The 17,787-nt window shown below is 39.2% G+C and overlaps 1 protein-coding gene across 1 annotated transcript in view; it reads right to left on the bottom strand.

The window, feature by feature from the left end:
- Positions 1-17,787, bottom strand: part of COL4A1 (collagen type IV alpha 1 chain) — a 127,302-nt gene that overhangs the window by 37,976 nt on the left and 71,539 nt on the right. The window contains exons 3-20 of the mRNA XM_084272626.1: positions 12,651-12,740; positions 12,516-12,560; positions 10,891-10,935; positions 10,719-10,781; positions 10,564-10,617; positions 10,398-10,424; positions 8,423-8,506; positions 8,248-8,310; positions 7,429-7,464; positions 6,791-6,832; positions 5,426-5,515; positions 4,802-4,837; positions 4,595-4,654; positions 3,186-3,230; positions 2,917-2,970; positions 2,411-2,452; positions 1,467-1,560; positions 856-891 (exon numbers count right to left, since the gene is read on the bottom strand). Of these exons, the coding sequence (XP_084128752.1) occupies positions 856-891; positions 1,467-1,560; positions 2,411-2,452; positions 2,917-2,970; positions 3,186-3,230; positions 4,595-4,654; positions 4,802-4,837; positions 5,426-5,515; positions 6,791-6,832; positions 7,429-7,464; positions 8,248-8,310; positions 8,423-8,506; positions 10,398-10,424; positions 10,564-10,617; positions 10,719-10,781; positions 10,891-10,935; positions 12,516-12,560; positions 12,651-12,740 (1,006 nt within the window). The remainder of the gene's footprint in view (positions 1-855; positions 892-1,466; positions 1,561-2,410; positions 2,453-2,916; positions 2,971-3,185; positions 3,231-4,594; positions 4,655-4,801; positions 4,838-5,425; positions 5,516-6,790; positions 6,833-7,428; positions 7,465-8,247; positions 8,311-8,422; positions 8,507-10,397; positions 10,425-10,563; positions 10,618-10,718; positions 10,782-10,890; positions 10,936-12,515; positions 12,561-12,650; positions 12,741-17,787) is intronic.

Here is a 17,787-nt window from a genome sequence, read left to right as displayed (position 1 = left end):
TCTTTAGGGACTATTACAGCCTGCAGTTGATAGTATCTCCTCCCTAAACTGTGAAAATTTTCCTGGAAACTGTGTGACCCAGGCTCACAATAACTTCATATTTAGCTCACTGTCAAGTTAGAAAATGTGAGCAAAGGAGGTAATAGCAGTGTCACTGCAGGTTGTGCTAGGCCCAGGTGTCCACAAATGATTTGCTTAATTTTTAAAAAGCAAAATCATGGTTTAGTTCAAACACATGTATATGTACATCTAAATATAACAGTAGTGTGGCCACAGATGTGTAGACTATGAAAAAGGCAACATTTTTAGGCAAAAGAAAGAACTTTTACTAGACCAAGTGACACAGTCAGAAAAAAACCACTAAAACACGAAGCCTTTGGGAATGACTTTGATCTAATAAATATTATTTCTCCCTACAAGCCTTTTTTAATTATATTTATGCAAACACATATAGACCTGAAGTGAGAGAAAGACAAATCATGTCCATATCAGTATGCACAGACAGGTACATATGCACATACCCGTGCCCATGCTCATGTTTTACAGCCCTTCTTGCCCAAGGGAGCCATACTCTCTGGGCTACCTCTGATGACCTGTGCACAATAGCTCTTCAGTTTAAGTAGAGTTATCAGGGCTCCACATGAATAGCAAGGCTGGATCACATCAGAGACATAGGAAAAGCAATCGTATAGGAAGGGTCTAGGAGGATGATCAGAGCCCCGGAGAGGCCACTTTCTGTGTGTTCTCTAAATCAGGTAGTAACTGGCAGCAGCTAAGGAGAACATCTCTCAGGACTCTTCACCCAAGAAAAACACAGGAAAAATGTGAGCAAAGTCAGTGGCTATAAATTCATACCTGGAGGTCCTGGGATTCCTTGTATACCAGGGAAACCTTTAGAAAGAGAGGTTTGCGGTTAGGCAGCAATCAACTTTTAACACAGGCTATTTGGATACACATTACAACCTAGTATGCCCTGAATTAAAGCTTAAAGTTAAATAATCTATAGATACCTGCAAACAATACATTTATGGAAAAGGCCGTGCTGTGTGGCATCTTCTCCACCGATCTTTCTTTAATAGGGTAAGGGCTGTAATGGGAAAAATGGAAATGCCTGGTGTTCCCTGTTTACTGAAGAATTTTGGAAATTACACAAGCCAACTTTAAGATGCAAATTTAGCTCTGAGGACTCTGAGGATTCGATGCCTTATTATCCACTTTATGCTCGTGTTGATTTCCATCTTTCTTAATCTCACTGGATTAAGATTAAAACTGAAAGGTAGTCTCATTTATGATGAGAAGTGTTCAACATACTACAAATAAATGTAATAACCTGAAAAACAAATTAATAATTGGAACATTTCACTGTTATGCAGAGCACCTGAGCTCACAGATAGTCATATTTTAATTTCATTTCATAAGAAAGCCAAAAACATAACTCATTCAAAAAGACAAGATATAATACATACCTTTTTCACCTTTTTGACCTTTCAGTCCAGGTAAACCTGAAGCTCCAGGCTCTCCTTTTTCACCAAAGGAATCTATCGGTCCAGTATCTATAATCTGGATCACAGGGCCAAAGACTAAAACACTAGAAACATACAACTGTGCCCTCATTTGTGTCTCCCCCATCCCGACCTGATGCCATTTTGCTTTGTGAAAATAATTTTGTTCAGTTTTAGTTATATTTGCAATTTCAACGACACATAACAGCTGCTGTGAGAAGGTTGCAGCTGCTCAAAGATTACCAGAGAAAATACGTATTTCCTACTACAGAAAAATTCCTTCATGTCAGTAGTAGGATTAATTGGAGAGCTTTATAACAGTTTTTTGAACAAGAATGATGTCAAGTAACCTTAGCGTGGCCTAAGTACTGACCTACTAGGTTTGTATTACCTTCTTTTTTTAAATATTCTGTTCTGGCAATTTCTGCTAACATTGATTTGAGCTTGACATGCAGGATACTAATATTTGCAATAAAAGTGTGCATCATTTTTCAAATCAAATTAGCAGGTATGGAATTTTCCCCAAGTTCGGGAAGCAGCATCATCAATGATCTATTTTTTGCTGACTAGATCCATTTTTTATTTGAAGTGTTAAAAACATTATAGACTGCAAAGCTGACAGACTTATTCTTTTGAATTCACTTTTGGACACTTTACATCAATTACCAATGCCTATCATTTTTGTTAGTCCAGAATATGTGAAAATTATTGTCTGAGAGCTCCTTTCCCAAATTTTAAACTTACTTAGAAGAACCATATCCAACTTTTGTTTCTATTAAGAAAAAATGAGGACATGACTGATTAGAATGAGATCAGACATTCAGTCTCTTTTTTTCCCCTCATTGCTTGAGCACTTTGACTTCCACAAAATTTATGTCAAAAACAAAACAAGAATTTATTTTACTTACTCTTCCTGGAGGTCCTGGAAAACCTTTTTCACCCTTTTCTCCCTAAATCAAAATAAAATTTACATTTTAAATCCAGCTCAGACTTTCTTTCCCACAACATAGGATTTCCTTAGCAACTGAAGGCTTTGATACAGACTCATACAACTTCCAAATGTTAAGTACCTGGGCTATTGTAACACACAGTTAAGTAACTAGTTAGTGGGCCTGTACTGCTTTACACAATATTAAGAGAAACTGGGATATTTAGGAAAGTACATTTCTATATATGCTGGCTGGGCAAAGAAATTGTGAAAATAAAGCCTGCGTTGATCAATTCGTATGAGAAATATAAATCAGATGATACCTTAATTTTGACTTTTTCTCTGAGTGATGACTTTACAACTTTGTAAGATCCATTTAATATTGGTTTGTGTACATTTATGTTTTAATGCACATCTATGATCACCCCATGCAAGCTCTTAACTCCTCGTTTTGTGTGATGGGAAGCAAAGGCAGCTACTACACACCTTCACGCCAGGCTCCCCAGGTCGTCCTGGAATCCCAAAGCCACCAGGCAAACCCTGTGTGTAGAAGACAGCAAAACCAGAAGAGACAAATACAGTTTTAATTTAGCTCAGGCAGCATCAAATTTTCTAACTAGTCACTAATTCACCAAAAGCCACAACTTTGGAGTAAGCAATCCAGACAGCTAGAAAATTTAAACCATTTGCGATAGACAAAGAGTTCTTCGTCTTGAATGTAAGAAACAGCACTGGACATTCAGCAGAATACATACATGTTCTCCTTTTGGTCCTGGTTCACCATCTTTTCCAGGCTTTCCCTGTAAAACACCAAGTTCCAATCTGCTTAAACAGCCACATATATGCAAATTTTAAATACGGTGGGTGAAAAACCAGAACAATCACTACTGTAATGAATTAATTGGCATGCTAACACAGCCAACAGCACAGAGGATACAAAGCAGGCCAACTGGGACTGCCTACAGCTTATGCTAATCAACATCCTACAAGCTGCAGAATTAAATAAAGTCCTGCAAATCTGTTCCTAGATCCAGGAATAACACATGGATTTCCCAGTTAAGGAGGCTTCAAGACAAAATATATCAACAACATAGGAAACTGGAACTAGACCTATAAACATTTCCTTTCACAGCAATCCCTTTTTATATATATATACACTCTCCAGTCTCCCAAAACCTTTATTCATAGACATTCAGTGGCTCAGTTTCAGCAGAAGGCTTGGAGAGTATGAGATCATGTGGTAATCTAGTAGTAAGAAACACTTCCTCTAAACTGAAGGACATAAATTGAAATCATAAAACAGATGATAACCTAGAATCCAAGACTCCCTCCTCCTGAACAAAATGATTTGCTATTAGACCACTGTGTTATCCTACAGCAGGGATTAGATTCCCCTGAGGTAATCAACAGGTACATGATAAATGACCTAGATAGACTAACCTATTTTCCAGTTGTGTCTTCTTCCTATGGACTATGAAATGACTGGCACCTAGGTTTGTAGGCTAATCCACTGAAGGATGGATCTTAGTTGGTGTCACAGTGCTTGGATTGTGTGCGTATCATCAGGAATATGATCATGTCCCATAAACCCAAGAAAAGTGAACTATGAAAGATATAGCCTGACTCATGCAGAAGTTTGGATGACACTATGGTATAGGTCAGACTAGGCAAATGTAACTGACCTTATGGCCTCAAACACTTAAAGTCAAGCAGGAGGACAACAAGTAAATGTATCTCAGTCATCTAAATTTTTCACTACATTTCTCTTCCTTGTAAGAAATGGTACTTTTGGCTAAGCAGGCTCATTTTGTAGACTGCACAGAGAGTATTTGAAATAAATTCAAATGTTCTGTTTAGCTAAAGTCATTTCTACAGAGTGCTTTGTTCTGTTTTGCTTTAATTCTATTCTAGAATTACTTAATCTTGCTTCAGCTGAGATCAATGGGAGTCTTGCCTTTCCCTTCAGCACTGCAAGCTACTGTTATATGTCTTTGGTTATCTGAAAGCATCATACATACTAATAGTACTGTATGTTACTACTACCTTGACTTGTAACACCAAACTTACCTGTTTGAAATAGACCAAATTTACTATTTCATTAATTAGCTAATAGAAACAATGTGACAACTGTAATTATGGTATTGATAATGTTGAGCATACTTACCCGCGGTCCAGGCTTCCCAGGTTCACCCTTTTCTCCTTTGAAAGCTGAACCTGGTAATCCCTGGAAAATAATTACACAGCAGATCAGTAATATTGTCAAATCCTCAAGTAAAATTCCTTTTATCAAATAGCTATAAAGATATTGAGGGCCATTATATTATTCTTCACAACTTTTATAGTAATTAAAAAAATATTATGCAATACTCACTGGGTTTCCTCGTTCACCCTTTAAACCTGGATCACCCTAATGAAATGATAAAAAAAAGGAGATTAGTCAGCAAAATCTTAACCATTTTTCATTTGAGTTGTAAATCATTTCATTCTTCATGTCAGAAAAAAGCACATTTCCTCTACTTCAAGAACTATCCCTAAAAGCATGAGGTGTAGGAAGTTAGACAAACATAAAATTGGAATCAATTAAGCTAGTTTATTATATTAATTGCTTAGACTGCCTAATTCAGTAATTGAAAAATTAATTAGACTCCATTAATGTGATAATGTATATTAAAAGTTCAGTATAATCTACTTAATTCAATTTTTAAAGAAAATTTAGTGTTTACAGGACAACACTTATTGAATCCTCCTGCCACTGAAAGTCCTCTGCTGTATACATTACTTATTTAGACATTTATGCATTTATCATTTTATCATATACTTTTCAGAGGAACGTCTATAAAGAAAATCAAAATTAATTCATGGAATAAAACAGGTAGAGATTTTGAAAAACTGGTTGTAGGCAACTGAATATTGTCTTTTTCTTGTTTTCCTTTTTTTCCTACTCCCTGTTGGTAAGATTTTCGGAGAACTCAAGATTAATTGTTTAAGGTCTCACCTTGTCTCCCTTTATGATTTCACTCCCTTTTTCTTTCACATGTGGTGCTGGTCCTGGAGGTCCTGGGGGCCCCCTTACCCCCTGTTCTCCCTGTCAACACCAAATCCAGAATTATCCATTGAAAAAAATACTGACACTAAGAACAACCATTATTAAGTCCAAAAACATTAACAAGAAGTAGCACTCCTTTTAAAAATATGATTTTTTTAAAAAAATATATTTCAGCAAAATCAGTTAGAGAAAGGGATACATACATAGCTATAGGAGACACAGCTGTATAATGGGTCACAAACTGAGACTGCCATGAAGACAGATTTCCTTTTAGGGTGAACATTATTTCCAAATATCAAGAACATATCCAATTAATTATTATAATAGTGTGAAAACTTCTTAGTTCCTCCTTTAGGAAGAAAGAGGTCAGGTGTATCAATAACCATTCTGTGATTCTATGATACCTGAAAGAAAAAGTTAGTTAAAGCTTACAGTGTTCCATCAGCTTTACAACTGTCTGTAAAAGCCATTCAGGGTGATAACCGTGGAACTTCAAGGTGATAATTCTTACCCTGCAGTGTATGTGTCCATTGCAGGGTCAGAATTTCATGTCCTTATATAATGCAAAAGCACTGTCATTTACTGCACAACACCTCTAAAAAGGTTTGATACTTTTCTGTCAAGCGGTAATGCATAGCAATACCATTTATTTTTTTGCTGAAGACAAACATGAGGAGTCCAGAAAATCTCCACATACTTCTATGGCCAACATTTTCCAAGAAATTCTATGATAATAGGATAATCTCAACAATAACTGGGATCCTGGAGCACATTTTTTAGTTTGGTTTCATTCAAAAGTAAACCAGTCTATGTGCTCTGAAAAGTGCTCCTGGTTGAGTCAAAACACAGTAAAATCAGACAAATGAAAAATCTGGTTCAGGATTATACACTGCCAATCCAGGCCCTGGCAGACAGGCCCTTAAGAATACTACCACAATTAGTTCCAGTAATTCTGCACTGTACATTAAATCTCATCCCTCAGAACACAATCATTCTCAAATACATCTCCTGGGGAGTCCTAATACACAGACTAAATGTTTGCAGATCTGCCTACTGCAAACTAAAGTAGTTGTACTAGTCACAGCTGGAAAACGTGCTAACAACCTAAATTAATGTCAGGTATAACATCATCACAAAGTCTGTGACCATTCATGACTTTTGTTCATTTAGGTTTAAGTTACAGATTTACTCAAGCCTTCCAAAAATTACAACACTCATTGATTCCATAGATTGATTCCACCAGTTTCTTTATTTAAAGCAAAGCATCAAGAATGTTTCTGGCAGTTGTTCTTTAGAGGGTTTCAAGAGACTTACCTTTTCTCCTTTGGGACCTTGAAAGCCCAAACCCATGTAGCCCTGAAAATAAAAATTACACATGCTTAGTCAATTTTTATCAGCAGTGCATACGTCCGTCTGTCCGTCCGTCCGTCCGTCCATCCATCCATCCATCCATCCATCCATCCATCCATCCATCCACCCACCCATATACATATGTATATGAAGGTATTTTGTACATGGCAAAAGAGAGGATGTAAAAGACAGGATATATTTTTTAATATGCATGTATGAAACAAGTAATTATGTCCTAAATCTCCCTGCTGTTTAGGACAACTGTTTGGGGGGGGGGGGGGGGGGGGAATCTACTGTAATTTATCAGATTTTATTGTCAATATTCTCTTTTTTCCCAATATTTTATTGAAATTTTTTACATTTTTAGATGACTTCAAATAATCACAGAATGTTATCATTACTGATTTGATCAAGTGAGATAACAGCTCCAAATGAACTTGTTAAAAGCCTTAAAAATGTGTTAAAAATTTCTCTTTATGATGCCCATTAAGGCATAAAAAGTGTAAAAACCTCACTCTTTTTGGCCCATTCTTTCAAGCTTTTTGGGGAACTCATGTCAAATAAAGAAACAAATAAATAATATTTATAATAAAGAGTCTTACTTTCTCTCCTGGGAGTCCTGGTGGCCCTGGGGGACCCTACAAGACAGTAAATTTTAGCATACATATGTACATAGTACACTAGTTGGAATAATGCTTTACTTTTATAAAGATAATAAAAATGTAAATCTTTCCATTAAACCAAGTTATAATTTTCTACTACTGTCTGTAATTCACAACTTAGAATAAGTAATAAAACCAAACAGAACCTGTTCAAGATATCTCATCAGATCTTGCTTTGCATTTAAGTGTTGGACCTAATTAGCACCTTGACAACTAGACAAAAGACAATCAAAAATATGTCTTGGGTACTGAACCGTACTGTAACTTTTTTGCAGACTTTTTTTTTGCAAATTTGCATGTTAAATATTAGTCCTTACCTTTCTTTAAATTTCTTCACACTTGGCAAATACCATAAAAAAACCCCAGTTAATATCCAGATTTCCTACTTACTGCGGCTGTCCATAAGAACAACTTCAGCAAAAATTTTGATTCAGACCTGGCTGCTAATTTATAAAAAATAAACCATAAAGCTAAGTGCAGGAAGAGGGGAAAGAAGGAATAACCATTACAACACATCCAACAGAAAAATATCCTCCAAGCCTGCAAAAAGAAAACATGGCCATAGGAGCAGCTGCTATTGAAAACCTATGTTAGCCAGTCATTCCTACCATGGTAGAGTCCAAGAGGACAAACATGAAGCCTGGGACCACAGATTATCCTTCCCAAATCCCAACAAATTGTGGATATACAAACCTTGTAGAACTTTCCTATAGCAAAGCTCTGTAAGCAAAGTGCAAATCACTATGAGAGGAAACTTACTGGTTCTCCTGGAGGCCCTTGTGGCCCCATTGGTCCCTGAAACCCGGGAGTTCCAGGTGGACCCTATGAAAAATAAAAATGGCATAATTAAAAAGTGGCATTTATTTTGCAATTTCATGAAAGCGATATAATTTTAATTCAAGCTCACTGCTATTCAAGCATCATTCAGACTTACAGGTAGTCCAGGTTGGCCAGGAAAGCCTTTATCACCTTTTAGCAAACTAGGACGTAAAAGACCGATCACTTCACCTGGATCTCCCTATAATAAGAAAAGAAAAATACTTGAACATCCATTCAAATACATTCAAAACCATGAATATTGAGACGAGAGGAATGTTGGAGCTATGTAAAGTTCAGAATCATTTGGAAAGCTGACTTAAAGAAAGCCACCTTACACCTTTTAATTCAGCCAAAATATAGCAAGAGATATTAAAAGTTAAGCCCAACAACTGTTCTTTAAAGCCACCTGAAGACATTCCAGTACCAAATCTTCCTTCATACCCTAAATACTGTAATGGATAATTGGAAGGATTTAGCTCCCGAATCTATCACTACTCCAGTATCATCACACAACTGGAGCATTTGACCTGGCTGATGAGAGGAGTGGTAACCTCACAATCCTTTTTCTAGGATGAGATCTTCAGTCGTCTATCTAATGTAGACATAAAAGCTATTTATGGCATCCTTTTTCTTCAAAAAATGAATTCACTTTGTCTTAATTTAGAAAACTATTCTGATCATTATCTAATTCTTTCTTTTTGATAGCAAAACATCCCACTTTTCCTGTGTTTTTGTACAAAGTTGCAATACTGGAAGTGATTTTATTTCAGGAGTTGTGTACCTATGCATACATGCCTAGGGATGAAACATTTGAGTGCTCTGGTGTTTCTAGCCTACGTCATTTCACAGAATCACAAGGTTGGAAAAGACCTTTAAGACCATCGAGTCCAAACATTCCCATCCTATGCTAAACCATATCCCTAAGTACCTCATCTACCCTTTTTTTTGAACACATCCAGGGAAGGCGACTCAACCACCTCTCTGGGCAGCCTGTTCCAGGCCCTGACAACTCTTTCAGTGAAGAACCTTTTCCTGACATCTAATCTGACCCTGCCCTGGCACAGCTCTGTGCCATTTCCCCTTGTCCTGTCTCCTGTCACCTGGCTGAAGAGACCATCGCCCACCTCTCTACAACCTCGCTTCAGGCAGTTGTAGGTGGTGATAAGGTCTCCCTTCAGCCTCCTCTTCTCCAGACTAAACAGCCTCAGCTCCCTCAGCCGCTCCTCATATGATTTTCCCTCCAGCCCCTTCACCAGCCTGGTTGCCCTTCTCTGGACTCATTTGAGGACCTCAATGTCCTTCTTATGGTGAGAAGCCCAGAACTGCACACAGCACTCAAGGTGCAGCCTCACCAATGCCAAGTACAGGGGCACAATCACCTCCCTAGACCTACTGGCCACACTATTTTTGATACCAGCCAGAATGCCATTTCTTCCCATGTAAGAGAAAAAGAACAGGGCATTTTACAACTTCAGGTAGTCACACCAAGTCTAAGATTACATTTAGACTTATATTTAGCTTACAGTTACAAACTACAGCTGTTCATTTTAAAGGGCAAAAGCTCTCTGTTGACATTCAATATTTCATTCTCCAGCTCAAAAAATGCAGATACCTACTTAGTTTAATTTTTTTTCTTTATGAAAACTGTTTAGGATGTGTTGGATGCTTCTCGAAATGCAAATTATGTCACCTTCCTCCACAAACATTATCTATTTGAAACTCATCAGATAAATGAAACATCAATATCAAAGCAAATGTTTGAACCATAAAATCTATCACAATCTATGCACAATTCGGTGGCCTCCACACTACTTACACATAATTAATGACATATACTATTTTCTTCTTGTTGTAATCCATGTAGCACTTAAACTTTTAAAACCTGCATGTAACAACACGCGTTCAAGTGTTATTAACTGGACATCACCCCACTGCCTTTATTTAGTGGGACTTCAGAACAGAGCACAAAGTGAAACAAGTCAGTACAATTTTTTAGTCCTAAAGTAATGACTGTGCCTCTCACAGCAAGTAGAGTTCACCTTAACTCTTATTGTTAGAAGCAGGATATGAACAGACTTAGTAAAATGTACCTTCATTCCAGGAGGTCCTGGGGGTCCCTGAGGAAAAAGACATATTTGATGTTATTTTTCTTCAGTATTGTATATTTTACATCTTACACTCTACACAATTTATGTAGTTACATTTGTGTTTCAAGAATCATGCTTAAAACAAACAAGTATGAAATAATCTACTTACTATGCTCCCAGTCAGGCCTGGTAAACCTGGGGGACCTACTGGACCTCTTTCACCCTAAAGGGAACAGGGAAATTTGGTTTGTTTAGGGAACATATGCTTCAGGAATGTTTTCATTTCAACACAGAGGTGCTGTTATAAACACATGTAAATGTCACCTTTGTGCCATTACATCCTGGAATGCCAGGTGGACCAGGAGGGCCATCTTGTCCAGGAATGCCCTGCATGAAATGAAAGTAAAGAAATTAGGAATATTAGCAATAATCCAGGTCAAATGTCACTATTAAAACTTCAATATTCTTTCTAAAAATATGTATACTTCATACATACAGGAAGGCCTGGGTTTCCTGGAAAGCCTGATGCTCCTGGGGGGCCCTGCAAGTGACAAAAACATGAAGTGAGATGACAAACCCGCAGAACAGCAATGACAAACTGCACCACAAATCACATCTCCAGCAGTAACAGTCAAAAAACAAGTAAAAGTTTTTTGTAAACTTCCTTGACAAAATACCTCGAATCTTCAAAGCCTCTCAAACATGGCACTGTAGCAATCAAGAACTAAGAAGAACTTTCTGTATTTCTTCAAATTTTTAAGCAACAATATGAATTTGCTGCAACAGAAACTGGACCAAAGCCTTCAGCATAGGAAAAAAGGAATGCAGAGATCCTGTCTTCTCACAATCATTGTTCTCAAAATGAAATATAATGTAGGCACCACTTCATAGCAGAAGAGGATGTTAATGCATTGTAAAGATGCTTCTCTTACTCCATATCTGTGTATTAATTCATCCTTACTATCAAAAAAACTACTAGGTTGAGATAACTCACTCTCCTTGAACAGGTTTCCAGTGTAATGAATCAGGGGGTGACTTGGCACATCATTTTCATCCTACCAGCTTATTTATTCATGCAGTATCTCCTAACACAAGTACTGTGAAGCAGAAAAGATGTCAGGAAATCCTGTGCTCAGATAGTATATTGGCATCTTCCAAAACTTTATAATTGCTAAGATACAGTCTATTTGCACTGCAGCACACAAACACATTTGTCAGGAGATGCCAGTTCAAATTAACACTCAGGATACCCCAGGGTATTATGCACATCAGAGACTGAAATAAGGATTTCTTGATCTAGCAGAACATCCCTTCTCTAATAGCCCAGAAACTACAGTTGATTGAGTAAATTCTACGTGCTGCAGCAACTGCAGAGAAACGGGAGAACAAAACTGAGATGACATTTTGAAAATCTGTGAAGGAGAGGGTAGAGCTGAAAATGTATGCATCATTCCTGTGAAGTCATTCAGATCCTCTTTCATCATCACACTGTGAAACATCAAAATGCTCAGAATGAGACTGGCACCTCATGAAACCCCAAAAGACAGGGCCCTAACATAATGTGCTAAAACAAGTGTTATATAAGCACCACATTAAACAGAAATTACAACAGGGAGGTTACACGCATATTCAGAGCCTCTTCTAGTAAAGTCAAGAGATTTCTATCCCTGACTTTAATTTGTCTCTGCACCCTGTGCACATTTTTAACATCTATGTGCTCATGGGTGTGTCAGCTTCTCTGCTGGAGTGTTTCAAGGAGGTTAGATGGCAAACATAAAGGAGAATTTTGCAAGGGGTGAGAAGGTTGTTTCATATTCAAGCTGCAAAAAAAGCCTCTCGGTATGTCAGAAAGATATCAAAGGCATATTCAAACCAGTGCTGTTGATGCAGTGGTAAGTACCAGGTGAAAACGCAAATGGACAACAGCACTGACTGCCCAACACAGAAAGAACTTCAAAGGCAAAAGCAAGATTTTTGATATTATTATGCAGCACAAGGGGATGCCATAGATTAACTCAAAGAAGAGACTAACCCCATCTGGCATTTGAAGGCAGCCATGGAGAGTTAAAGACATATAAACCCACAGGCATCACAAATGCAAAAATGTAAGTTAGAACTCACTCTTGTTCCCTTTGTTCCTGGCAGTCCTGGTTCTCCAGTATCACCCTACAAAGGAAAAGAGATAGATTTGGCTTTCCTATGGACAACAATTTAGAGAAATCTGAGTGTTTTAAATATTAAACCTTAAATTCTTACCTTAAGCCCTGGTGGCCCAGGAGGACCTTCAGGTCCTTGCATTCCAGGAAACCCAATCACACCCTGTAGTCCAGGCAACCCTCTTTCTCCCTGTGGAAGAAAAAAAGACTCATCAGCAACTAAACAACTGAAGCTGCTTCTACAAGCAACCCACATATCCCCTGTTTCTGCGCTCAAGAAACCTGTTAGGTGGTAAAAAGGTACATGTGACTGCAAACATTTCATAACGGCATTTGAAAGAAGGATTATTCTAAAGAAAGAAATATTTCTGGCTCAATAACAGGTTGGCAGAGTCTGAGTGTAGCATAATAGAAAAGCACTCTTTGAATGTCAATGAAACCTTTTTTCTGCCTCCTTAGCACTCTTCATAGCATGTTTATACCTCAGAGATCAGGAAGGCCACTTGCCCTCTAATAAGACTTACCTGCATTCCTGCAGAGATACCGTTAAACCCTGGTAGAAAATCTAACACCTCAAATCACCATTTGAGTTCCTGAAAGCTGCAAATATTGTTCAGTCACTACCATAGGGAAGGTCAATATCACTCTTCTTGTGTATCATTCACAACAGCAGATTCTGATGACCAGGTGTAACTTTGTCTTGGACTCCTGGTAGATGACAGGTTGGCCATGAGCCAGCAGTGTGCCTCGGTGGCTAAGGGTGCCGATGGGAACCTGGGGTCCATCCAGAGGAGTGTAGCCAGCAGGTCAAAGGAGGTGAGCATCCTCCTCTACTCTGCCCTGGTCAGGCCCCAGCTGGAGTATTGTGTCCAGTTCTGGACTCCTTGGTATAAAAAGGACAGGGATCTCCTGGAGAGAGTCCAGAGAAGGGCTACGAAGATGATTAAGTGCCTGGAGCACCTTCCCTATGAGGAAAGGCTGAGTAAGTTGGGACTGATCAGCATTGAGAAGACTAAGGGGGGACCTAATTAAAGTCTATAATTATCTGAAGCAGGGGATGCAGGGGGAATCAGCCAGCCCCTTTTCAGTGGTCTGTGGGGACAGAACAAGGGGCAATGGCCTCAAGTTGGAACACAGGAAGTTCCGCACCAACATGCGGAAGAATTTTTTCACAGTGAGGGTGACAGAGCCCTGGGACAGGCTGCCCAGGGGGGTTGTGGAGTCTCCTTCTCTGGAGATATTCAAGACCTGTCTGGATGCTTACCTCTGTGACCTGTCCTAGGGAGCCTGCTTTGGCAGGGGGGGTTGGACCCGATGATCTCTGGAGGTCCTTTCCAACCCCTACGATTCTATGATTCTGTGATTCTATGATTCAGGGTCGCTCAGAGCCAGAGGGCTTTGAAACACAGGATCTTCCCATGAAGCTGAACATACAGAATGTACGTGTCATCCTTTAGGTTCTTCTTTAGCCAGTTTTCTATGCTGTCCTTTCCCTACAACCCTAAATCTATTTAAATCAGATAAAACTAGAGGCAGAAAATCCATCCACAGTCTAGATCAATAGTGCAACTATTACACTTTCCCTACACTTGGACTCCCAGGGAAACCAAGAGGAACACTGCCCGAATAAAGGCTGCAAAATCTACACATAGGGGAAAGGAAGAGAAATTATGCGTGTCAAAGCCTGAAAAGAGCAAATCAAAAGCCATAAATTCCCCATAGGACGTATCTAAAGTTGTCCTTTCATGGTGTGGTATAAACAGGGAGAATCACTTCATATTGTCCAAAAAATGTGGGAATATTGGATGAATAAAACAGTGAGAACTGTAAAAAGGACATGTTTGGACCACAGCTAAAACACACAGCACCTGTTTTACAAACTCAAGACACAGACAGATTTTCAAAGGATACCAACAAAGAAATACAATCAACAAGGTTCAAAACACACAAAAAGAAGCTACACAAAGATTTATGTACTTTCAAGAGAACAATGAGAGATGAGATTGCTATTTTTAATTAACAGATGACTGAGTATTTGGATTTTAGGATGGTGAATAGCAAGAAACCTTTCTTTTGCTGGGACAAAGATTCCCAGCAATATGCTGTTAACTTGCAGGAGTCACCTGAGGACTGAGCACACAAGAGAAGAAAATCATCTTTGTCTTGGAGAGTTCACTCTTTAAGAGTAACAGGCATCTTGCAAAGAAAAGGTTACCATGTGGGGGCAGAAGACATCATGGATGACCCACGGACATGGTGCTAGTTACAGTTTTGGAAGAAGACATTATTTAAAGATTTGTGGAGTTACTGGGTTGATGTTGGGTTTTAGCTCCTTGGCTGGGAGAGTGTTAAGAAGATGAAGAGACAAAGGGGAAGAGAAGTGATTGATGGGTAATTAGGGCAGGGAAGGTAGAAGGAGGGGACAAAACTGTAACTGAGATGATAAGGACACGATATAGTCCAATCAAAAAAAAATTTATTTATAAAAATCTTCTGCCAGGAAAAAATCTCATTTTGCCTCTCTTTCCTCCCACAAAACCATTTTTTTCAATATAGAAGTTCCTTCTGAGGCAAACAATTAGTTTTTCCTTAAAGTGCCAAAACAGCACAATCTCCTCCATTTACTCCCCAGTACTCTTTGTTGTGGTTTGAGAATAAAGTTTGCTAGCAACCCAAATCCCAGGGAGTGTGTTAAGACCACAAAGCACAGCAAAAGGAAGCAAACAGAAGAACAGCTGAAGAAAGGTATTTCTAGGTCAGCTGTAAGAGATACAAAGTCCAAATTCTAAAGTAACAAATTGTTTTGAAAAGTATTTTAAGAATTTATCAGGATCCAGGCCCCTGAATAAATGTTGAAGTCATTAAAAAACTGAGGGCTATCTGCAATGCTAAAGAGATTACTGAGGTTCATAAACCCATACTCTGGCTGGCTAATAGGCACTGCTGTAACAGGTGTATCTACAAAATCAGATGTCTCACTTCAGACCAGGATTTCACATTGAACATCGGGCTCTTGCACCCCTGGTAGATTGGTCTAAGGAGGGGGAAGATGCTCAAGGACATAGAACAGGGTTTTTCATTGCTGAAGGAAAGCACAAGATGTGAAAATGGGAAGAAAACAAGGTTATTTTGACATCCACAGGGAAACATGAGTCATGTGTAGCACAACTAATACTTTCTGCATTCAGAAGTTCTGTCCATCTGAAGATTTCAACCCCCTTTGAACTGCTGCACCCTGCAGCACAGGGAAATAGCCTTTCCTCCATTCTTAAGGAAAGATAAAACTGAGGTTTACAGGTCGGATTTCCATTTCATCTAAGGCTCCCTTAAGACTGTTCTGGCACCATAAAAGGGCCTTAACATGCCTGTAAATCACTCACTAAGGTAATGACCGCTTCAGCTTGCCAAGGAGGTTAACTCAAGGCTTGAAACAAATAAAAACTTGGGCTCCCAAGGCAAATATAGTCAATTGTCTCAAGGCTGTCTTCAACCTCCCAGGTTGCCCTGTCTGAGGGGTAAAACATAGCTGCAGGAGCAGAGCTGAGACCATACCAAATTACTTCGAGATAAGATACACCCAGGTTTCCCTAGAGACGTTTTATTTTACTGACTTGAACTGTTAGGCCAACAAGAAAAATAAATGGCTATTTGTCTAGGACTTCTGGACATCCAGTCAAGCTGATGGATGTCCCAAGGCTTAGCAAGTGTAACTCCCGACTATGTGGAGGGCTGTACCATCCCAAATACTGCAGACTCATGGTTTCTCATAGTGGACCCAAGCTCATCTTTTTGCCTGTGATTTGCCAGAGGGAAATAAAGAAACACAAGGGTGTCTGCATGTGAGAGCTACCAGGTCCCTCTCTGCAGGCAACTTGTCACTGTGGCCACTTATTCTAACGGAGAGCACAGAGTTACACGCTGCTTACACCTCTTCCTCTACCTTCCCATTTGATTTTATTGCAAAATAAGATTGGGGTAAGTAGTTCAAAGTAAGTATTGGGTAAGAAGCCCATACTTACACAGTCTCAGGCTACGCTGTTAATGGGAACCTTACTCTTCCACGACACCCACAGAAACTCAGAGAAGTTAGGACAACCTATTCTACCAAAACCCAGGGACCTAGGGATGTCTCATGGGTTCCAGTCACTTTCTTTAGTCCAGCTATCAGACTGCCTCTTTGCGAACAGTGTGCCAAAACTTGTAAGGAAAGAAGCAGTACTGATGAACAAATATCTTACTTCAGTACTCCTGATCCAGTCAGTACCAACTTCCACTGGGAGATATATACTCTTTTTTTGCATCAGTGAAACTACACTAAATTACAGTAAAATTCTATCCATTTCTAAGTATCTACACTGAACAAGAGAGTACAAAATCTACCAGAAGCTGTAAAGTTGTGTGAATGCAGAGTTACATGCATCCTAATGCCACTGGGTAGATTAGACCACAGAGATCACTGGGGCAGCAACATTTATACTGCTGCATTCCTACCAAAAGTGTCTCATTTTGAACTTCAGGCTCAGATGAAGCTACCACTTACCGTGCTGTGCAGTACAGACATAAGCATGTCCTGAAGATGCCTTGCATTGCAAGGAAATACTTGAGCAGCATCCTTCCCCTGCTTGCCTGCCCAGTTCCTTTCCTCACTCAGTGTTCCAGCCAAACAGCCCAACAGCTCGTGTTTGCACTACATCTCCGCTGCAACTCCTGAGGCATCCACCGTACATAAGTTGGCAAGCACCAGATCACCGCTGCTACCCCACTTATTTTCCCCTCAGCACTGAGATTTCTAGCTGCAATGCGTGAAGAGCATGAGACTCTGACTGCAAGGGCTATGTATTGTTCAAGTTCCAATATTCACAGCTGCAAAATCTTGGCAAGTGATCTTGAAAGACCTTCTGCTTCTTACGCATCAATTCATGAGACTCTAAAACAGATGTAACCGAGTCATCTGTACCTCTGCTGATTCAAAGCAAACTGTCAGAAAGCACAAAGGAGAATTCATTACTCAGCTCACAAAAATGAATGTTCTGCCACTCAGCTGCTGGAAATGCAGAGAAGCTCTGTAAAAAGACAGCAAGTGCTCAGTCACTGGTGCACTCATTTATTAAGCAAGATGCTTGTGTTGGTCCAGCTTTTGTGAAATGCCTCCAAATGCCTTTGTGTGAGATGATAGTTCAAATTAAAAGCAACTAAATGGACTTCTAAACAGAGGTGAACCTGTTATGAGCCTAAGT

Source organism: Gallinula chloropus (genome assembly GCF_964237585.1).
Source record: "Gallinula chloropus genome assembly, chromosome: 1".
In the NCBI taxonomy this organism is placed as follows: Eukaryota; Metazoa; Chordata; class Aves; order Gruiformes; family Rallidae; genus Gallinula; species Gallinula chloropus.
Note: the sequence above shows the minus strand (reverse complement) of the source record. Positions and strands in the feature narration are given on the sequence as shown.